Genomic DNA, 24,035 nt, shown 5'->3' with positions numbered 1-24,035 from the left:
GGCGTAGATTCAACAAGGTGCTGGAAATATTCCTCAGAGATTTTGCTCCATATTGACATGATGGCATCACGCAGTTGCTGCAGATTTGTCAGCTTCACATCCATGATGCCAATCTCCTGTTCCACCACATCCCAAAGGTGCTCTATTGGTTGAGCTCTGGTGACTGTGGAGGCCATTTGAGTACAGTGAACTCATTGTCATGTTCAAGAAACCAGTCTGAGATGATTCACGAAAAATTCATGATAAATATTAAGGATATAGATAGGATATAATAAGAATAGATATAGGATATAAATATAAAGGATTAAATATTACAAAACATTATTTTATAGCCTACATAAATATGAAAAAGCACTGCTTTTATGCCTTCTTCATCTCGGGAGGCTTTTTCAGTTCATTCATAACAATTAGCTTTTGTATAATGTTATTATTATTAGCAGTATTATTTATTATATCCATATTTATATTTGTTTTATTAAAAACAAGCTTAGATTTGTTCACCTGTCAGGTTTTAGACCATATGGGGCACAGCATGTGTTTTAGGATATAACTCAGGTTTTTGAGCACATTTTGTTATTATTGTTCATTTATTTGTTTGCTGGAAATTAGAACTGAATTTAGAAATAGTTTTGACACTAATATTTGCGCTTAACAAATGCAATTAATTATTATAGGCTAATTGATGTCTATGCGTAAAGGTTTCCCTATTCACGAGCGAAAGTGATCCATTATCTCTCATTCTCACGCAGTGGATGCTCTGTTTAATTGTTTTCTGTTATAAAAACTGTCAACTGTTTGTTTGTGAAATGCTCAGTTTTGCCACTTAGACTTACTTTACGTCCTGTAAATAGCGAATGCGCTCTTGGCGCGACGCAGCTGGCTCTTAAAGGGAACGGGAGATGAGACTCTGATTGGTTTATTCCTTAAAACACACCTATAACTCATTAAGAAAATAAACTCAACCCTTTTAGACCATGCGCGATGGCGCAAAGCAGATTTTCCCGTCCATAAATTAGCAAAAATGTGTTCTGAAAGCGTTTGCGCCCTGCGTTTTGCACTCTGCGCATGGACCGTCAAAATAGAGCCCCTTAGTCTTGAACTTCCTTCACAAGTGTTTATTTTCTACACTGAATCACTGAAAAGCCTCTGTAGAGCAAAATCTCTGCAGTAAAAGACCAAAAATTGGGATTTCGACCAAATTTCAGCGAACAAACAGCTGATTTATCCATGAGCCAAACACATGAGACTAAACCAGCACAAGTGAGCTTTCATTCAAACTGATGGACAAGAAAAACGGCTTTGTGCTTCCCAACACAATGGATGCGCTCAGCGTCTCAGAACACACAACAACAACGTCAGCTTGTGTTCAATATGCAGTGATGAAAAAAGCAAGTAAACCTGTTTGTTGTAACGAGGAACTGTTAAGATGAGTCAACTTAATTTGTATAATTATGCACATAATTCATTGACTTAATCATTTGAAGGCAATGGGTTTAGTTCTGCAGCCACTGAATCAGTGTGAACGAATGCCTCTGAATGTCTTCTACAGCAGGATCTATGATGAGCCTCTATGATTACTGACCGAGCACTGATGGCTGATGTCTTCATACTGCTCCTCTATGCTGATGGACTGGACTTGTGAGTGGGAGGAGATACAGGTGCAGTCCTGGGAGGAAAAGGGGAGGAGACATGAGACACGCCCCCCGCCCCACTGATGAATATGCAAATGAGCATTCACAAATGTGAGCGCACATCCAATGAGTGAGGGTTGAAATGAAACAGGCAGAGAAAGACGGCAAAGGGAAGAGATGATTACGGAAATCTTTCGTGTTCAGAGCAAAACATTGTTTATTATATAAAAGAATCATTTGCAAGTACATTAGTGGAAATGTGATGTTGTTTTCTTAGTAACACTTTATCTTAAGGTGTCTTTCTTACACTTACTATAGTAATTATGATTAATGAATTTATTCTAAACCGCATTCTAATCATAATCATATAGTGAGTACATGTAACTAATTAATGTTTCAAGGTAGTTAGTAACACTGTAACAAGTTCACCCTGAAAAAAATGTGTAAATGATGGAGGTGCAACAGATCACAGTTGATCTGTGAATCATACGGATCACAAAACTGTGAATTAATTATTTTTTTTACTTGTAGATTAATCCTAAATTTGTAACTATCATAGAGAGATCGCCTCTCACGTCATTCAAATCACATGTATGACAGCATTTAGGCTTTACTGTAAAATATAATGATGACGGAAGAAGTCTGTGGTGGGTTATTCAAGACGTGGTGGGTTTCTTAGGTTATTAAAGGTGTTTTCTGTCACTACTTGTTTAGTCTGCATTAATGTGTTCAGGGCGAGGCACCGGCGCAGTAGGTAGTGCTGTCGCATCACAGCAAGGTTGCTGGGTCGCTGGTTCCAACCTTGGCTCAGTTAGCGTTTCTGTGTGGAGTTTGCATGTTCTCCCTGCCTTCGCGTGGATTTCCTCCGGGTGCTCCGGTTTCCCCCACAGTCCAAACACATGCGGTACAGGTGAATTGGGTAGGCTATATTGTCCGTAGTGTATAAGTGTGTGTGTGAATGTGTGTGTGGATGTTTCCCAGAGATGGGTTGCGGCTGGAAGGGCATCCGCTGCGTAAAAACTTGCTGGATAAGTTGGCGGTTCATTCTGGGGCTATCTGGGGCTGCTTAGTGATCATAAATGTATTGTTTACATTTCTGCGCGATGGAAACACCAAAATTCATTCAACAACTGTTTGGCATATGAATATAATTCAGTAAAAATAAAGCTAGAACTGTATGAGCACCGGCAAGAGCTTTCATTTGAGCTTTAACTTGTACATGTGTCATATAAAAAAATATGAAAATGAACCAATGTAAAATACCCAGCTCGGGTGTCCAAAATACTGTGTATTTAAGTGTAAATAACTTTTGTACAGTAGAATAAAAACCAAAGTGATGCATATGTGCATAAAATATAAATTCTACACTTTCAAACGACACCACTTACGGGGGTCTGGTGCAACGCTAGCCCTTTAAATTTGAAAGCGAAAGTCGATGACGTCACAGACCCGGTACCAGGTCCGCAGAGTTTAAGTGGTTAACTTCCCAATACTTGATGTCAAAATCTTGTTTTATTAAAGAACATTTTGTGCTGCTGCAAATTTATCATCTATTAATAATTTTGATAGTATTTATTTATTTATTAATTTATAATCTAGTGAAACAGGATCCTTGCATGCATTCCTGCAAACAAACTGTTTTTATAAACCGATACATGCTTACAGAACCTTCCCCGAACCCGGAACATTTCCGTATGAGCGAGACATTAACACAGGGGTGAAATGGATATTAATGAGGCCGTTTATTATTAAATGTGCTGCTATCTAGGGGATTAGAGAAGAATCAGGCCATGGATATTGCTCAGTGAACATCAGCCCATAAAGCAGCAGCCAATGCTAAACCCACTCCAGAATCAAATCCCTCATGCTCAGATGCTCAACAACTGTGGAAATAAACACAGAAAGCATGACAAACAGAACTGCGCAGAATCAAAAGACTTGACTCTCACCAGAAACGACATGAGGGGCTTTTGGCTGAGCTGAAGCTTCACTGGAGTTCATTTATCCGATTCTGGAGACAGAGGATGACAATTAGTGGATCTGCAAAACATAAAATGGACAGTCCGGCTCTGCTTTTCTGCCTGTCCGCAGCATTTTTCATCACACAAAAAAAATTGCCGGAAAAGCAAATACATGTTTTACTTACCTGGCTTTGCTCGGATTTCATTCCATAAAAGGCACCGGCTCGATCTCAGCTCATGCAGCTCCATTAGAGTCCTATGAAACAAACCAAACACTCTCAAGCACATATCACACTTTCATGGCATAACATACATAGAGAGTACGGAAAGTGTTCAGACCCCCTTACATTGTTTATTCTTTGTTATATTTGCTAAAATCATTTAAGTTAATTTGTTTTTATCATTAATGTACGCAGAGCACCCCACATTGACAAAAAACACAGAATTGTTGACATTTTTGCAGATTTATTAAAAAAGAAAAACTGAAATATCACAAAGTCCTGAGTATTTGCTCAGTATTTAGACGCCCCATTTTAATTCAATACAGCTGTAAGGAAATTTAAATACCTTAAGAGTTTTTAAAGACCTTCTCTCAATATTTTAAGACCTCATCCTCAGTTCTAATCAGTATTAAACCTTTTACTTAATAAACAGCTGTTAATAAACAGTTGTAGATAAATAAATAAATGGAGCGCAACCGTGCAACAGAACTCAGATAAGCTCAGAAGAAACAAAGCTTGAAAGAAAAAACTGCACGGTTGTTTTCAGTGACGAGCTTCAGCCACTGTTTAAACTCGTCTTTCTCCAACCAGGAGTACGCAAGCTTGCATTATCACATTTTGATGTCTATTTTGCTCTATGCCATGGTTTCGCTAGTTGTGAAGAGCATCACATCACCTTCCCGTGATTGTCGCAAATTACGTAAACATCACACGGACAGAGGAGCTTTGTTGGACATGAGCCTGAACCCATGGAGGAAAATAAACATATTTATGCTTTTTTTGGAGTCAAACACTTTGGACAAAATTTAAGACCTCGTAAAAATGGGATTAATAATTTTTAATACCTTTTTAGGGCCTTAATTCTCTTATAATTGATTTATCAACTTTTAATACTCTCAAGCACATATCACACTTTCATGGCATCCATAACATACATAGAGAGTACGGAAAGTGTTCAGACCCCCTTACATTGTTTATTCTTTGTTATATTTGCTAAAATCATTTAAGTTAATTTGGTTTTCTCATTAATGTACGCAGAGCACCCCACATTGACAAAAAAAAACACAGAATTGTTGACATTTTTGCAGATTTATTAAAAAAGAAAAACTGAAATATCACAAGGTCCTGAGTAATTGCATTTAGTAGACGGCCCATTTTGATCCAATACAGCTGTAAGTCGACATGAGTCAAGTTTTTCTCTGGATACGGGGATCCTCTGCATTACTCTTTGCAGACCCTGCCCAGTTCTGTCAGGTTGGATGGTAAACGTTGATGGACAGCCATTTTTAGGTCTCTTCTGAAATGCTCAATTGGGTTTGAGTCAGGTCTATGGCTGGGCCATTCTAAAACATGTTGTGAAGCTACTCCTACATTGTTTTAGCCGTGTGCTTGGGGTCATTATCTTGTTAAAAAAAAGGAAGGAGGTCTGAAAACTTTTCATACCCACTATATATACACTCATCGGCCACTTTATTAGGTACACCTGTCCAACTGATTTCTCAATCAGTCAACCACATGGCAGCAACTTAATGCATTAAGGCATTTAGACATGGCTAAGATTTTTTATTCTTATTATAAATTTTCGTTTTAATTACACCGGTTTTAAAGAAGGCATGTGTTATATACACACTCATTGGCCACTTTATTAGGTACACCTGTCCAACTGCTTGTTAACACAAATTTCTAATCAGCCAATCACATGGCAGCAACTCAATGCATTTAGGCATGTAGAAATGGTCAAGATGATCTGCTGCAGCTCAAAGCAAGCATCAGAATGAAGAAGAAAGGGGATTTAAGTGACTTTGAACAAGGCATGGTTGTTGGTGCCAGACGGGCTGGTTTGAGTTTTTTTACAGAAAATGCTGATCTACTGGGATTTTCACCAACAATCATCTCTAGGGTTTACAGAGAATGGTCTGAAAAAGTGAAAATATCCAGTGAGCAACAGCCTTGTTGATGCCAGAGGTCAGAGGAGAATGGCCAGACTTGATTCAGCTTATAGTTAGGCAACAGTAACTCAAATAACCACTTCAACCCATCCTCTGATGGCTACTTCCAGCAGGATATTGTGCCATGTCCACAAAGCGTGAATCATCTCAGACTGGTTTCTTGAACATCTTGAGTTCACTGTACTCAACTGGCCTCCACAGTCACCAGATCCCAATCCAATAAAGCACATTTAGGATGTGGTGGAAAAGGAGATTCACATCTTGAATGTGTCAATATGGAGCAAAATCTCTGAGGAATATTTCCAGTACCATGTTGAATCTATGCCAAGAAGGATTAAGGCAGTTCTGAAGGAAAACAGGGCTCCAACCTTGTACTAGTAAGGTGTACCTAATAAAGTGGCCCGGTGAGTGTATCAAGTCACATCCAAAACTATTATTTCAATCATATACAGGGTTTCTATCATATATAAAAAAATCATGCACAGACCAGGCGCTGTACCAAAAAACAGCAGCCAAAATCATTGTCTGGCAGAGCTTGAATGAATCTGATCTCCTTTCTGCTCGAGACATCATCGTCGTCATCATCACCATCATCTTCGGCTGAAAGGATGTCAGATCTGTCTAGACACATCAGCTTTACTACCGCTGTAGAGTACACTGGGAACTACTGTCCATTTCATGTTGTTCTGTAGTTAATATGTATGTATGTATGTTGTTAATGCACATGTTAGTTTAAAATATGTTAGTTAAAAATGTATATATACTACTGAACAGCGGTTTAACAAACATACAGATATGCAACACCATGCATGTTAACCAATGATTAATTATGTATTTATAAGAGCAACTGAAAGCTGGTGCCCTTTCCAAGTCCTTGACAGTGACTGCACGGGTTAACAAGGTTAAGAAACACACACACACACATACATACAAAATCAACAAACACAAATGTTGCACTATAAGAGTCTAACATGAACTAGAATTTAACATTAAATCCAACATGTCTGTTTTAAATTCGATTAATGTTGTATTAATGCATTTACTGAGTGTACTACATTATTAAATAATTAATAAGGAAAAATTAATATGGGCATGCTAAAATAGCTATTGCTTTATAACATTACGCATAACAATCATCTGCTGAATATGACGGGAATATCAAAGCCCAGATGTAACAGAATCTCACCATTGTTCTGCATGCTGATGGAGGGTCATCTGTAAATTGATTTTGCCGCCGCGTTTTTGCCGCCGAGCGTCAGTTCTGGGCAGTTACAGTCACTTTGGTCAAATCACAGCTGTACTATTGGAGACAAATCATATGCAGCGCCTCTCATATTTAATAACATTTGTAAGTTGACTTGCCAAAGCTTTTCTTCACAGTCCCAGCTGATCACGCGTCACGCCTGACGTCTGAAACGTTTACATAATAAAAGTCTCTAAGACATGGCGCGAATAACGTATTAGTTTTTTTATTAATTACTTTGAATTTATTTTTCCATATAACATACCAATAAGTCCAAAATAAATTCGCGATTGTTATGGAAGCTATAACATCAGGAATTACTATGCTCTTTAAAAATAGCAATCATCTCCCTCCTTAAAAAGCATACCTTTCTGATCTGACAGAGACGTTTATAGGTAAAATTGGTTTTTCTAACAAAAAAAGATAGAAATTACTAATTTTTCGTACAGTTGATATGCACGAAAAATATTTAAATCATTACAGTTTTTAAACCATTTTGTCCTGAAAGAGTAAATTGATGAACATGCCAGCAAATGAATGAATCAATTAATCAATTTTAGGGACTTTTATCATATAATTATTGTGTACTGTTTGTGTCTTTGTCATTTTGACCCATGCATTTTTTTTCAAATAAGACAAAAAAATAAATGAACAAATCAAACCAAGTTAAGGGACTTTTATTACACAATAAATGTGTTCGTTTTCCCACTTTGTGTCTTTTTTAAAATGACTTCATTCTTAAAAATAGCAATTTATAATAATTTGTCATTTTTTCATCCATTAAAAACGCACAAATAATAAAAAAAAACAATCTGCTTTTTTATGTATGTGTATCACATATGCAAAGTAAATATAAATAATACACACATATTATATAAAAATAAACTTTTATTTTGAATGCGATTATTCACGATTAATCTGTGCCCAGCATTAATTTGTATACAAATAAACAAATCAATAATTTCTCAGGGACTTTTATCTCAAAAGTCGCGCATATGACGCAAAGGCGGCTGACTGACGCCAGATCTGCCCCAAACTCTTCCCTCAGCTCCCCTCCCTCTTCTCTCTGCTCGCTTTTGTCTGAATCGCTGGAACTGACAGGAACCACATGCGCCAATAACGCGGAGAAAAGCGGATTTTAGATGAGCTGAAGGTAAGAAATTGATTTAATGTCCTATAGAAACTCATCTACATCCACGAGTATGTGTTTGCGGGAAAATCTCGGATGTTTCTGACTGAGGGAGGATGAGGATGATCGGGATGCAGATCCAACGTTAGTTTACCGCCTACAGCGTTATATGTTCAGTGTAAATGTATTTTATTTTTCACAATACACGTTTATTGTGCGTGTCTGTTTGGTGGTTAGATTTCTGCCTGTTTTAGATCTCTGTATAATCTGATCTGACATCTGCAGGGATTATGAAATCTGTTGCATCAGATTAAATCTGTTGGGTTTTCTCCCGATCGCAGCATCATTACTGTACAGTAGAGCATCTTTGTACTGATTTTCCTTATTTTTAGTTTAAATATGATCAAATTTAATGTATATTCATCACAATTAGTCTATTATTGTGATTAATATTCACGGATATGTTGTGTTTATATGCAAACATTTATATTTTTTCACAAGGTCATCATCGATTTATGAATTGTATGTGTTTGTTTATTTATGATAACACGAAAACATTAGAACTTGATTTTATTTTTCAAATTATTATTAAATACCGTCTCTATTGAAGATAATATGTATAAATAAAACATAAGGACTTGGTTAATGAGATATCCACATCACATTTATTATGCAAAAGTAATTTTAGGTACATAGAAATGATATAAAAATGTCTGAAATTAGCTATGTAATATGCAAAATATGAGTGAAGTAATATTTCATTGTCAGTCGACATGTTTTTGTGTACAAATGTACATGCTTACAATTTATGTTTTAAATAATATCATATTTATTTGTATTTATAATATTATATTATAATCAGTCTATTATTGTTATTAATATTCATGGATATGTTGTAATTTATATCCAAACATTTATATTTTCGCACGTCATCAACGACTTATGAATTGTTTGTTTAATTTTAATAACACAAAAACATTACAACTTTTTATGTTCAGTCTATTTAAATTTGTAAAAATTATCAATTGACTTAGGAATTGTGTGCATTTTTTACAGTGTACACCACTAATGCATGTTGTAAATATACTAGTGATAGAATTATAACACTGAATGGCGCTTTTAGTAAAAATGCGTGGACAGACAGACAGACAGACAGATTTAAAAAACGATAGATAGATAGATAGATAGATAGATAGATAGATAGATAGATAGATAGATAGATAGAAGAAATGAGAGATGGATAGATAGACAGACAGACAGATAGATCTAAAAAGCTATAGATAGATAGATAGATAGATAGATAGATAGATAGATAGATAGATAGATAGATAGATAGATAGATAGATAGATAGATAGATAGATAGATAGATAGAAGGGAAGATAGATAGATAGATAGATAGATAGATAGATAGATAGATAGATAGATAGATAGATAGATAGATAGATAGGTAGAAGAAATGAGAGATAGATAGATAGATAGATAGATAGATAGATAGATAGATAGATAGATAGATAGATAGATAGATAGATAGATAGATAGATAGATAGGTAGAAGAAATGAGATAGATAGATAGATAGATAGATAGATAGATAGATAGATAGATAGACAGACAGACAGACAGACAGACAGACAGACAGACAGACACAGACAGATCTAAAAAGAGATAGATAGATAGATAGATAGATAGATAGATAGATAGATAGATAGATAGATAGATAGATAGATAGATAGATAGATAGATAGATAGAAGAAATGAGAGATAGATAGATAGACAGACAGATAGACAGACAGACAGATCTAAAAACGATAGATAGATAGATAGATAGATAGATAGATAGATAGATAGATAGATAGATAGATAGATAGATAGATAGATAGATAGATAGATAGATAGATAGATAGATAGATAGATAGAAGGGAAGATAGATAGATGGATAGATAGATGGATAGGTAGAAGAAATGAGAGATAGATAGATAGATAGATAGATAGATAGATAGATAGATAGATAGATAGATAGATAGATAGATAGATAGATAGATAGATAGATAGATAGATAGATAGATAGATAGAAGGGAAGATAGATAGATAGATAGATAGATAGATAGATAGATAGATAGATAGATAGATAGATAGATAGATAGATAGATAGATAGATAGATAGATAGATAGGTAGAAGAAATGAGAGATAGATAGATAGATAGATAGGTAGAAGAAATGAGATAGATAGATAGATAGATAGATAGATAGATAGATAGACAGACAGACAGACAGACAGACAGACAGACAGATCTAAAAAGAGATAGATAGATAGATAGATAGATAGATAGATAGATAGATAGATAGATAGATAGATAGATAGATAGATAGATAGATAGATAGATAGAAGAAATGAGAGATAGATAGATAGACAGACAGATAGACAGACAGACAGATCTAAAAACGATAGATAGATAGATAGATAGATAGATAGATAGATAGATAGATAGATAGATAGATAGATAGATAGATAGATAGAAGGGAAGATAGATAGATGGATAGATAGATGGATAGGTAGAAGAAATGAGAGCTAGATAGATAGACAGACAGACAGACAGACAGATCTAAAAAGAGATAGATAGATAGATTGATAGAAGGGAAGATATATAGATAGATAGATAGATAGATAGATAGATAGATAGATAGATAGATAGATAGATAGATAGATAGATAGATAGATAGATAGATAGATAGATAGATAGATAGATAGATAGATAGATAGATAGAAGGGAAGATAGATAGACAGATAGATAGATGGATAGGTAGAAGAAATGAGAGATAGATAGACAGATCTAAAAAGAGATAGATTGATAGAAGGGAAGATAGATAGATAGATAGATAGATAGATAGATAGATAGATAGATAGATAGATAGATAGATAGATAGATAGATAGATAGATAGATAGATAGATAGATAGATAGATAGATAGATAGATAGATAGATAGATAGATAGATGGATGCATGGATGGATGGATGGATGGATGGATGGATGGATGGATGGATGGATAGATAGAAGAAATGAGGGATAGACAGACAGACAGACAGATCATTCCACTCAAGTTGTTTTATGAATTTCTTTCTCCTGTTGAACACAAAGGAAGATATTCTGAAGAATGTTGGGAAAAAAGCAGCCATTGACATCCATGATCGGAAAAACAAATACTGTGGAAGTCAATGGCTGTTTTTTCCAGCATTCTACAGTATATCTTCCTTTGTTTTCAACAGGAGAAAGAAACTCAAACAGGTTTTGAACAAGTGAAGGGGGAGTAAATAACAGAATATTCATTTTTGTGTGAACTGTCCCTCTAAACAGCCTGTAATCTTTTGCTTTTATTTCACACTTTAGTTTGTGATTGTTTCAGTAATCTCAGACAGCAGGAGAGTGTAACTGTGGGATATAGAGGGAAGACTGACGAACACAAGAATTTATGGGCTACTAATGGAGATGTATTGACGATCCTGCTTGTCTTTAAGCAAACCGTCTGAGACTTGAATATATGGGGCGAGAGTTGGCATTTGTTTAGGTGTTGTTTAGAGGGAGCTTGTTGAAAGTCATGCTGGTATAATCTGTCAGGAGCTCTGCATTAACATCACATCTGGAATATCATACTGGATTCATGACATTGTAGAAGCTGAAGAGAGTCTGCACAGCACAAACCGCACCCTCACAAATATATATATATATATATATACTATTTACTTCTGGGATATGTCTGCAATTAGTTTGATGTGTGAATAGAAAAATCACAAGAGCATCGCAAATGCCACGATCTACACTGTGCACTTTAGAGGTGGGAACCTACCTCCTTGTCGCAGCACCAGTGGCACCGAAATTCATATGCTGATTTGATCCGGTACATACCGGTTACAAAGGTACCGGTGCTATAATTTAGTTTCGGTACCCAACCCTACTAATATGGCATTAAAGGGCACCTATGGTGAAAAATCTACTTTTAAAGCTGTTTGGACAGACATATGTAAAGGCTGATTTATACTTCTGCGTCAAGAACACGCTTATGCTACAGCGGAAAAAATTTAACTACATATCGCAATAACGTGTAGCGCAAGCTCTGTGATTGGTCAGCTTGGTAGCGCTGACGAGTCCGGGCGGGATTGAGAGCCGCGCGAGCCCAATGGAGCGATTGTTTGCAAGTGTGGAGTCCCGTGAAGGATCTCTGGATGGAAAACTTTGTTTTGTGTTTATCTCATAGTTAAAGTTGTTGCACGTCCGCCGGTTTCTGCTTCAAAATGAGCGAGTTTGAGTCACTTGTACATCCCGGAAGTGATCAGGAAAAAAAAACAGCAGCGAATAAACTCGACACAGAGACACATTAACACCTCACTGCCAACTAACGTTTTGGAAGTGTTAATGCAGACCAACAGAGACAGTGTGCAGAAGTTTAAATGCACAGCTACGTGTGTTGCATGCACCGTTGGTTACGCCGGTCACTTGATGCAGAAGTATAAACCAGGCTTAAGTATAGTGTATAGACCGTCATATTGGGCTGATATAAACACACCCAGTCCTTTTTTTTTTCAAATTTAACAACATAAAAACGGAGGACCAATTGGAGTGGTTTTCAGTTCGACCGCAACTTGACGTAGGAGTGCGCTCCCCCCGCCCACCAATATTGACAGCTGCGCGCATTAACATGTCTCCGTAGTAATGCATATAATCATATTGACAAGACAGGACGAGCGCAAAGCCACCTGAAATAAAAGGTCTGTTCAGTTTGCTAGGATCATCAATCATCATCAGACGTGATAAAGAGTGAGTTTTACAAGTTTAACATGTTTTAAAACAGCACGTGTGTAATGAAGTACAGCCATTCACTTCAGATTCACTTCATCAGCACAGCTGCATGTCTCTGTGAGTGTGTGTGTGTGTGTGTGTGTGTGTGTGTGTCTGCGTGTGTGTGTGTGTCTGCGTGTCTACGCTTTGTATGTGTGTGTGTGTGTGTGTCTGCACTACGTGTCTGTGCTATGTGTGTGTGCGTGAACTCGTTGCAACTGCACAAAAAATGCATCACACACTGATTGGTAAAGTTCTTACTGTAGTATTTCTCACAAACGTTACATGAGATCTGCTTCCTGAGGCAGCCGAGGGCGGCGATTGAGGCATGTTGCTGACAGGCACGTGGGAATGGTGGGCGGGGATGGCTCGCCTTAAAGGCTCAGTACAAAAAAACAGCAACAACCTTTTCCCAGCTATAATACAGACACTTCAAACAGCTATAATCAATACTCTGATGGGTGTTTGGAGCTGAAACTTTACAGACACATTCTGGAGACACAAAAGACTTATATTAAATATGAAAGAAGGGGTAACCTATGTGCCCTTTAAAACGAAAAATAAATGAACGATTGAATAAACAAATAAATGATCAAATAAATAAATGCATCATACTGAAATTCTGATATTTAAAGTTTACTCATTCTTTAAAATTTTCAATGTGATTGCACTACTCACACACTTTACATTACAACATGGTGTGGAATAGAGCATAAGCATGCAATGTTTTGGTGCTGTTATCTTTCTAATCTGGTAAAGCTAGTTTTTCGTCTGCAGAGTCATGAAGTTGAGATGTTTATTGTCCTGAATGTGTCTCTGGCTGATTGATAAAGAGGACTTTAAATTCAAGTTTCATTTACATGTTGAGGCTGAATATTAAAAGACATCGAGGCTGCCGGCATCACTTCCTCCCCAAAAAACTGTAACAACTTCCTGAAGAAAGACAAAAAGAGGAAGACCATAAATATCCGAGCATTGACTTTTTTGTTGTGAATTATTTAACAGGGAGATCCTGCGTTACTGCTTATCTACTGCCAGTATCAGGAGAATAAATCAGGTTTTTCAGGCTCAGGGAACACTGAAACCACTAATAGAGGAACAATACAGTATACTGAGGATTAAGTGCTTATAGGAAATCTGTTCTGTGGATTAGCTGTAAATGAAAGCAGATGAGAACTGCAGGATCATTCTGAAGATCTTAAAATGTTGTTTGTCTTTTTGAAGTTTGAGCTTCACTTATGGCAATTTACCTTTGCTAATAAACAGACCTTTGCTAATCAACAGACATTGTCCCCATGCTAAAACAATGTGGTTTCTAGCTGTACTTTCACTTTTGTTTCCGGCAAAGGACATCTGTTTTGATCTTTAGTGCACACATCACACACACACACACACACACACACTGAGGTTTTACAAACATGTGCAGGAAGGGTGAAGTATCTGCACTGTGCCACATAGTTTGTCTGTGGATTCTTATGTGTTATGTAGAGCATTGGTATTACTGCTATAATTATTACTACATGTAAAAGTGGTAATCTGGTTTAACCGCATCATTAGCCACATTAATATGAGTTCTTCAATAATTTATAGTCAAGGACCAATATTATTAATTCTCATATTAGGCAAATTTATTTTACTCAGTTTTCAATTATAAGTAAGTATTTAAAATTATTTTATTCAGCGCATTTAAAATTGATAATGTTTCAGTCATGATATTTCATTTATTTAATAATTTCAGATTTTTTTCATTTATCTCAGATTATTTATTTAATTTAGATTTTATTTATTTCATTCAGATTTTTTTATTTCAGGTTTTTTTATTTATTTCAGATTTTATTTATTTAATTAAAAATTATTTATTTCAGATAGATTATTTATTTATTCAGATTTTATTTATTTTACTCAAATTTATTTATTTAAGATTTTATTTATTTTAGATTTTATATATTTAATTCAGATTTATTTATTTATTTAATATTATTTATCTCAGATAATTTATTACAGATTTTATTTATTTCAGATTTATTTTTCTCAGAATAGGTATTTATTTGTTTATTTCATATTTTTTGTTTATTTACTTCAGATTTGTTTATTTCAGATCATTTTTTATTCATCTCAGATTATTTATTTATTTCATATTTATTTTCTTCATTTTTTTCGTTTATTTCAGGTTTTAAATTATTTATCTCAGATTATTTATTCATTTATCTCTGATTATTTATCAGTTTTAAATTTAATTTATTTAAATCAGATTTATTTATTTCAGATTATTTATTTATCTGTTTATTTACGATTTTATTTATTTTATTCAGATGTATTTATTTAGGATTTAATTTAATTTAAATTGATTTATTTCAGATAATTTATTGATTTATATTAGATTTAGATTAGATCTATTTATAACTATATATCATTTATTTATTTTAGATTATTTACTTCAGATTTTATTTATTTCAGGTTTTGTTTATTTATTTTAGATTTTATTTATTTATTTCAAGTTTTTAATATCTCTATTTTAGTTTAGCTCTCAGCTTTCATCCCTTATAGAGTCAAACCCTGTTTCCTAAATGAACATCATGCTTTGTAAACCTCTTCATGGACAGGGTTGTGGGATTTTCTTCCCTGCAGACTTCAAGACGGGAAGTTCATGCTCCTTTAAATCTAGCTGGAGCATTTGAGTTTGTGAACAACAGGAAGTGGCCCTCACTCCCCCTCTGACAGCTGTGACGTGGCCCGTCCAGAAGAAAACACACACGCTTTAGAGACGCTGGCCTGAAAAACATTTGAACACGGAAGTCACGTTCCAGTAAATGTCACTGCATGAACTTTAGAAAATATCGAATCAAGTGCAATTTATGCTTAAATGCTTTAAAAACTTCTGGAATTGTTACACTATTATGAGAAAAAAAATAATAGTAATATTTTTACTGCATCATAAAACTAAGAATTTTGTTTATGAAAATACATATGTAAAAATGATCAAATGTATTTATTTCAGATTTGATTTATTAAATTTTTTTATTTATTTCAGATTTTATTTATTTCAGATTTTATTTATTGAATTCAGATTTTTTTATGAAAATACATGTGTAAAAATGATTTATTATTCTTGTAATATATTATTATTAGTAGTAGTAGTGTTATTAACATTGTTATTATTATTATACGTTATATTGTTAAATATTTTATTGATGCTGTTGACATAGTATACATTATATTATTATATATTTTATTATTATTTTACATTCTGTTATATATTTTATTAGTAGTATTAATATTATTATTATACATTATATTGTTATACATGTTATTAGTAGTAGTAATATTAATATTGTACATTATATTCTAATATATTTTATTATTATTATTATTATTATACATTATGATGTTGATATTATTATTATTATTATTATTGTTGTTATTATTATTATTAATGATGTTATTATTATTATTATTATTATTATTATTATTATAAGTATAATAAATATTATTATTTGAATCATAAGACTCCAATAAATAAATAAATAGGCACACAAAAAAATACCTTTATGAACCTATTACCTGAATAAATAAACATAAATAAAAGTTATTTCAATTAAAGATGTGAGAGCGATATTATTGAAAGATATATTATTATTACATTATTTATGATATTATTATTATTATTATTATTATTATGTATTGTTATATATTTTATTATTAGTGTTATTATTATATATTATATTGTTATCTATTTTATTATTATTTTGCATTATATTGTTATATATTTTATTATATTTATTATATTTGCAAAATTACAAAAAAAAACATTGCACATTTTGACTGTAATGAAAATACTACTATTATATTCAGAAATGCACATTTTACAATACACTTAGGTGTCATAATATTATAAATATAATCAAATCTGTTTATAATATACATTGCTTCATTTTATTTTATTGTAGTCTACTAGAAAAATGCATTTTTAATTATTATTAATTTAACATTGTTAAATGCATTTTAAATATTATAGTTTGATAAAAAGTGTGCATTTTAAGTGTAACAGCAATATTTTTATTATACTGAATAATACACATTTTACAATAGACTTTAGTGATATTATATTATGAATATAACAATGTATTTATAATCTACATCACTTTCGTTTATTTTATTGTTGTCTACTAGTCTTATAATTATTTGTAGTCATTGTAATCATTGTTTAATCAAAAATAATTATATCCTGGTAAATGTCTTGTAATAATCATGGTGTTTTGGTGAAAATTTCTTGTTTTTGGTTTGTTTTTTTTGGGTGATTTCTGTGTGTGTGGAAAATAATGTAGCTGAGCCTTTCACATAACTGTCCTTCTTACATAATGGTTAAAATGATGGATTATTCAGACTCACTGTGATGAACACACAGGCTTGTTGGAGAGTTAATCTGCACAACAGCTGGAGGACAAACACTGAGCCGGAGCTAAAATGTCAGCAGAGAGAAAATGAGAGAGATTTTCATAGCGCACACACAAAAGCACATTGCACAAAGCGCAAGTCTCACAGTGATTTTATGTTTCAGGTAAAGGTGGCATCTCTGCGGTGTTTTGATGCAAAACAGGATGTGACATCAGCAGCTTTCGCGACTTCTGCTCGAGCGGTTTGGGCATGAATGAGGAGCCCCACCCTCATTCGCCCGGCTGACCAATCAGAATGTTCGAGGTGAAGCCCATGAGCGTGGAGAGGAAGGATACAGCTGCGGGAACAGGTGTGTGTGTGTGTGTGTGTGTGTGTGTGTGTGTGTGTGTGTGTGCGTGTGTGTGTGCGTGCGTGCGTGCGTGCGTGCGTGCGTGCGTGCGTGCGTGCGTGCGTGCGTGCGTGCGTGTGTGTGCAAGACAGAAGGAGAAAGTCACATCAGGCTTTCTCCTATAATGAGCTGCTACAGTATGCTGCTCCACTGATCTAAATGTTCATCCAACCTGAAACATATGTTAAGAAGCAACTGCAGCGTAAATGTGACATTTGCAGTGTTACATAAGCTTCAGTGAATGAGGAGAAGATTGAAGAGCATGTGTGAAATCAATATTTATTTTCTTTATTCATTCATTTATTTTCTTTTAGGCTTAGTCCCTTTATTAATCTGGAGTCACCACAGCGAAATGAACCGTCAACTTATCCAGCACATGTTTTACGCATCAGATGCCCTTCACATCACTGGGAAACATCCATACACTGTCATTCACACACATACACTACGGCCAATTTAGCAAACCCAATTCACCTATAGCGCATGTCTTTGGACTTGTGGGGGAATCCGGAGCACCCGAAGAAAACTCACGCCAACACGAGGAGAACATGCAAACTCCACATAGAAATCCCAACTGACCCAGCTGAGGCTCGAACCAGTGACCTTCTTGCTGTAAGGCGACAGTGCTACCCATTGCGTCACCGTGTTGCCCCTTTATTTTCTGAACTGGCGTTCTAGGCAAACGGCAATCACGCCGCCCTCAACCCGAAAGTGACCGGTTCGCAGATGAAAGTAAGGACCGTGAGGGAGAGGGTGGGTGTAGCGGATGAAAGTGAAGACCGGGGGGTTCGCTCAATATTCTGCTGCCCAAGGTGGCCACCTAGGTCGCCTCTATGCACGCGCCGTCCCTGAACACATGTCGGCCACAACAGGAAATAAAAAAACCTGCAACTGTGTATATGCATTATTTTTTTCCCGCTGTAAATATTTTTAATTAATCACGTGCGTTAACAGGCTAATTTTGACAGCCCTAATTTAAACCCATTCATCAGCATTGTTAGATTTTGCTGTATTTGGCTCGACCGTTCTTGGATGGCTCGCCAATGTATTCGATCACTCTAATACATAAAAATAAGTAAGCTGACCAGAGTTCTCACGGGGAGAAGACTTTATTGAAGACAATAGTGCAGTTCCTCAGCAGTGATGTTAACCAGTCGGTCTTCAAGTAACTTAACCCAAAGTACTGTCTGTGAGACAGTACTTTATACTAGCATCAAACAAACCATTCTGTGTTTGCGAGGCTCAGCAGGACCCTCTTATCAGGGGTCCGTTCTTCGTACATGGATTACTCAGTTAGCTGGATATGGATATTGATGATTTGAAACGATCCAGGATCGTTTCGTTCTTCAAAGCTGATCCGATAGTTGTTATCATAGCAACAGTTCTGCTAGCTTAAACCTGATCGGGAGCAGGTTCAATTCATATAAACAGGATTAGATCGGCTCAGTTCAAGCAAAGATAATCCAGAAAGTATGTTCCGAATTCTGATATTTTTCTTACAGTAGTAGTTATATACACTTGGGAAAAGAGTAAATATTTTTTAAACTATATATATATATATATATATATATATATATATTATATTTAGTTATAGTTATTAATAAAATAAATAAAGTAATATATATTAATAAAACTTATGCAATCTGCACCCTCGAAATGAAAGTACAAAGACTGCCACCTGGTGGTGCACAGAAGAAAACTTATTGATATGAACTTTTTAGATCGCTTAGAAAATTACAATTTACAAATTGTGTATAATAGAAATGCACAATATGTGACTTTTTTAAAGCAATAATACATTTCAGCAGTCATAAATATGTTTTGACAGTTAATATGCCAGTGATTTGATGCTTCACAAAAGTTCAAGACACCTTTACCAATATCAAATGCTTTTGTAAACAACCAGTTATTCTTTACACCGATTAAAAAAAACGGCTACTATAATAAAGAAAATCTTTTCTAAATGTAGAACTAAATACACTGATATGCATTGAAATACATGATGAATACTCTTGACACATGAAAGTGTAAAGCCTGCAGCTCACAACAAATGTGGAAGGTTATTGCGTGTCATATTTAACAAACTGTTTACTGCTAATTTGACGTAATTTTGCTCACATGGATAATTGAATATTAATCAGATGATGTCATTACGCTGCTGTGCCGTCAGCCAATCGTTGGATTGCTGATCATGATTTCGAGGATCGATAGATCTGTCCTTCACAACACACGCAGCGATCTCAGATCAGTTCATCCAGACATTCTAATCTGATTCGCGAACTTGTTTGAAGAACCAAATTAGCGAGAGATCAGTTATAAAGATTAAAAGATCCGGGATCTGCCAAATCATCTTAGATCATTTAAGCGAGGTATGAAGAACAGACCCCAGATGTTTCAGCTGTTGTTTTGATAATACCCATTGAGATTGTAAAAGGGTCACTTAGTTCACACCTATCAGTTTGTGGGGGTTGAGGCACAGGTCGCCCCATCATATCACATCAGTTTAATCAATGTAAATGCAACTAAAATGCACATAATCTTTCAGCATGGATATGTAAACAAAAAAACATATTGATCATTTAATGCGTTTTCTTTCTGCATCAGGATTATCTAGAATTTGCAGCTCACTTGCATTAGAAAATTGATGACATATAATTTCATGCAAGCATATTTAAATGTACTTGGTTAAATTATTGTCCAATTATCATTAAATAATCTTACAGCTGAAATGCATTATAAAAGGAATTTGATGACATAATTGCGTACATGAATCCTTAAGTGTAATTACGATATAAAAACCAGTATATATACTGTAATTATACTGTATTAGACTATTAATTTAGACGCTACCTCACAATAATAACACAATATTTAATATAAAGTGGGTCCTATACATTTTATAACAACTTCCAGTTTACTAATACACTAATAACGTCTAATACTGGAATATATTTGAAAGGATATGCTGGTTATCAGGTGCTAAAACACACATTCACATTCTCCAGGCTGTGCAATTACCCATAAGGCATCACATGTAAATGCGAATGGTCATGTGCTGATGTGTCATCTTGAGATGGTCAGTGTGAGTCATGTGGTGTGGAGTAATTCTACAATGCTCCCATTGACTCCTATTCATTTTCTACATTTTTGTAAAGCCTCTTTTAAGGGACATTGGAGTTCTGAATGTTCCTATTTCACTTTTATTTCTCCAATCTTAACCAATAATTGAAATTCTGACTCTGTAATAGGACTGACTGTGTCTTTTTTTGTCACGTTTGTGTGTGTGTGTTTTCAGATGAGGGCAGTAAGGTGTGTGACGGGGGTGTCAGCGGGTGTGGAGAGGATTCGCTGTATCTTTACGAGGGTCAAGATTGGGTCATTTCTCCATCCTGCTCTCCAGACGAGCCCAGCGCCATCTCACCAATGCTGGCTGAGGAAACCTTCCGCTACATGAGTAAGTCACTATGTGTGTGTGTGTGCATGAGTGTCTGCATGCTATTTCTGTCAGGACAGTCATTGCAAACTTAAAAGGTCTTAATGTCAACATTTTATGGCTTAAAAGGTCTTAAATTGAATGAAATGTTTTGTTATAGGTCTTAAATCATTTTAAGCAGGTCTTAATTTTCCCTTGTCCATGAAAAGTTACCCAGTCAGGCTAACCCATCACCAATAATCTCAATAAACATTTGAACAAAAGTTAAATATTTAACTCTATGTATTAATGCGGTGTAATTATCTTCTTTACAATAACTTTTAAACGTTTAAGAGTTCTCCATGATTACGACAGACAGATATTGTTGTGCATAAATGTAGATTATTATAGTTTTTAAAACGTATTTTAACTAGATTTAGCCTGTTTTAAAATATGTGGTTAAGAAATAACCAAATTAAAATCTTTTTGATGAGGCATTTAAAAATCTTTTTCATTGTCTCAACCGTGCCATTAGAAAAAATCCTTAGCATTTAGCCCTGTGTTAGTCTGAAATTGTAATGCACAATGCTCTTAAAAAGTCTTAAATTTAACAGAAAAGCTGTGCAAGTGAAGCTTTAAAACTACAGCTTTCCAAAACACAAGCTACTCATAGTTAAAAAGAGTCTTTTGAAACATATTTTCAACTCTTAAGCCCAATCCCAATTCTAGCCCCTCGTTTTGCACGTTCACGTTAAGAGGTAGGGGTGTCCCAATTCACTTTAGCCTGAAGGCGTAGGGCTAAGGGAAAGGGCTAGACCAGGGGTGTCCAAACTCAGTCCTGGAGAGCCAGTGTCCTGGAGATTTTAGCTCCATTTGCTTCAACATACCTGCAGGGATGTTTCTAGAAAGCCTAGTTAGCTGATTAGCTAGCCCAGGTGTGTCTGATTGGGGTTGGAACTAAACTTAGCAGGACACTAGCCCTCCAGGACCAAGTTCGGACACCCCTTGAAACAGATTTTCCAGGACCACACTCGAAACCAAGGTATACGAAAATTTCCCAGTAGTCAGGAGATGCACAATTTAGTATTTTCATTGTCATTATTACTTATTTTTACAACAAACAAGCACATGTTTTTTATAAATACCAAAAAAATAAAGCTACTGGAATAACTACAGCAGTTGTGATCGTCTGATGTTATATGAAGTAAGAGATGTGATGACATATGATGATGTGTGCAGGTGCTATAATGGTGTCCCATTTCTTAGGGGTACATTTTGAAGTCCTTCCCCTTCACACTCTGTTTCAAGGGCCAAGGGAAAGCGGAGCGGTACAAAAATAGAATTGGGAATGGGCCTTAATACACAATCAAGAATGTAACATGATGCAACATAAGAGATCAATGAGTTTGCAAATCTATAACAATGATAAAAACGCTTGAAGATTGCTTGACATGATCATTCCTAAAACTAGAATATAAGAAAGTTAAAAGAATTGGCAAATTCTGGGGAAAATATTGTAATTATGTCCTAGTTTAACTCTAATTTATGTCAAATAATTAGAAAAATAAAACACTTTTTTTAATATATGAACTTTTTTAAAGGATGCACAGTATATCTGCAGCCATATTGGTATTTTCTAACTAATTGCATATATTTAAATGTTATTGGTACTGGCCTGACAAGAATAATATCATGATATATTAAGCAGCTAAATTCTGGATTAAAAAAAAAATTATCATCATAATTATTGTTTTATAGTAATATAATGTTGTCCCATATATTAAATATCAGTATCTAATATATAAATCCACATTTATGAAACTTAAACCTTTAAATGGTCGACACACAGCAATTTCTTAAAAGCAGTCAAACTATTTAAATGGGAGAAAAGGTATGTTTCTTTTTAAATATCTATTTTTGGACTACTGTGAATGCAATAAATTGTGTATCGATATTATTCTGCACATTTATTTTATAGTTATTTTGATTAAAAATGTCTTGCAACTGGCAAATCTAAATTATTTTGAGTTTCTGCCATGCTACTGAGAACTCTAGTGAAGTCAGCATTGCTGTGACTGCCCTGCACTCCTATGCTTATGCTCGAGGGGTGTGTGTGTGTGTTGTGTGCGCCCGTTCCTGGCAAGGGCACAGGAATTCAGTGGTACGGTCTCTTAAGTGCAGCTGACAGAGGGACGGGGCGGGCGGGAGGGAGAGAGAGAGGGACAGATGGATGAATATTAGCAAGAGAGAAGAGAGTGGGGGAAATCATGCCAGTGCTAAACATCCAGAATGAGGATCTCTATGATCAATATGCTGCAGAAGGTGAGAGCGTCATCATACATGCACTGACGATAGAGAGCTGGGAGAGTGTGTGAATGTGTGTGCTGCTGTTTTATTTTTAAGTCCTGTGCCGCTTGCTGCCACTACAGCTTGCAGACTTCTGACAACGCAAGGTCATCTGTAACGGACAGGGCATGTGTGGTGAACTCGCGTGTGCATGTGTAGGAATGCAGTATGTGGTGTTAGTGTCATTGCATGAGGAGGTCATTGTTGAAGGTTTACTTCGCAGTTCTGGTTTAGTCTGTCTGCTCATTTCGGCAGTGTGTACAGGAAGTAAGGGCTTGCGCTTCTCTCGAGGTCAACCACTGATGTCATCGGTTATGGTTTTTGTTGTGCTGACATCATCTGTGACAGCTCATGTTGTGCTGATGTCATCATTTATGACAGTGCTGACCAACATGATATTTGGCATTAGTGTGTTTCAGAGTGCTTCCTACAGGATTAGCCCGTTATGTTCGTACTGAATTCTGAATTATGCCTGATTTATGTTTATATTTCATAATATTTTCATTTTGTCGATTAGGCATTAGAAGGA

At 35.1% G+C, this 24,035-nt stretch overlaps 2 protein-coding genes and 1 long non-coding RNA gene across 8 annotated transcripts in view; 1 reads left to right on the top strand and 2 right to left on the bottom strand.

Moving 5' to 3' along the window:
* The window catches only part of stradb (STE20 related adaptor beta), a 19,637-nt gene extending 12,463 nt beyond the window's left edge, over positions 1–7,174 (bottom strand). Inside the window, exons 1-5 of one of the 3 annotated variants that reach the window (XM_073953584.1) lie at positions 7,125–7,174; positions 6,949–7,023; positions 3,778–3,848; positions 3,581–3,671; positions 1,583–1,666 (exon numbers count right to left, since the gene is read on the bottom strand). In XM_073953584.1, the coding sequence (XP_073809685.1) occupies positions 1,583–1,666; positions 3,581–3,592 (96 nt within the window). In that variant the 5' untranslated portion in view covers positions 3,593–3,671; positions 3,778–3,848; positions 6,949–7,023; positions 7,125–7,174. Of the gene's footprint in view, positions 1–1,582; positions 1,667–3,580; positions 3,672–3,777; positions 3,849–6,948 lie in introns of all 3 variants that reach the window. The other 2 variants (XM_073953583.1, XM_009302115.5) reach the window with 2 other exon arrangements.
* A 903-nt stretch (positions 7,175–8,077) lies between these two features.
* Positions 8,078–24,035, top strand: part of trak2 (trafficking protein, kinesin binding 2) — a 54,773-nt gene continuing 38,815 nt past the window's right edge. For 2 of the 3 annotated variants that reach the window (XM_005172086.6, XM_684210.11), the window contains exons 1-3: positions 8,078–8,158; positions 17,524–17,709; positions 21,044–21,202. In XM_005172086.6, coding sequence (XP_005172143.2) covers positions 17,655–17,709; positions 21,044–21,202 — 214 coding nt within the window. In that variant the 5' untranslated portion in view covers positions 8,078–8,158; positions 17,524–17,654. Of the gene's footprint in view, positions 8,159–17,523; positions 17,710–21,043; positions 21,203–22,746; positions 23,483–24,035 lie in introns of those variants that run through there. The other variant, XM_021476982.3, reaches the window with a different exon arrangement.
* LOC141386161 (uncharacterized) overlaps positions 13,478–24,035 on the bottom strand; it is a 32,175-nt gene continuing 21,617 nt past the window's right edge. The window contains exons 2-4 of one of the 2 annotated variants that reach the window (XR_012407571.1): positions 17,355–17,424; positions 15,555–15,737; positions 13,478–13,898 (exon numbers count right to left, since the gene is read on the bottom strand). This is a non-coding gene — a long non-coding RNA (uncharacterized lncRNA). Of the gene's footprint in view, positions 13,899–15,477; positions 15,738–17,354; positions 17,425–24,035 lie in introns of those variants that run through there. The other variant, XR_012407570.1, reaches the window with a different exon arrangement.

Source organism: Danio rerio, chromosome 6 (genome assembly GCF_049306965.1).
Source record: "Danio rerio strain Tuebingen ecotype United States chromosome 6, GRCz12tu, whole genome shotgun sequence".
Lineage (NCBI taxonomy): Eukaryota > Metazoa > Chordata > Actinopteri > Cypriniformes > Danionidae > Danio > Danio rerio.
Note: the sequence above shows the minus strand (reverse complement) of the source record. Positions and strands in the feature narration are given on the sequence as shown.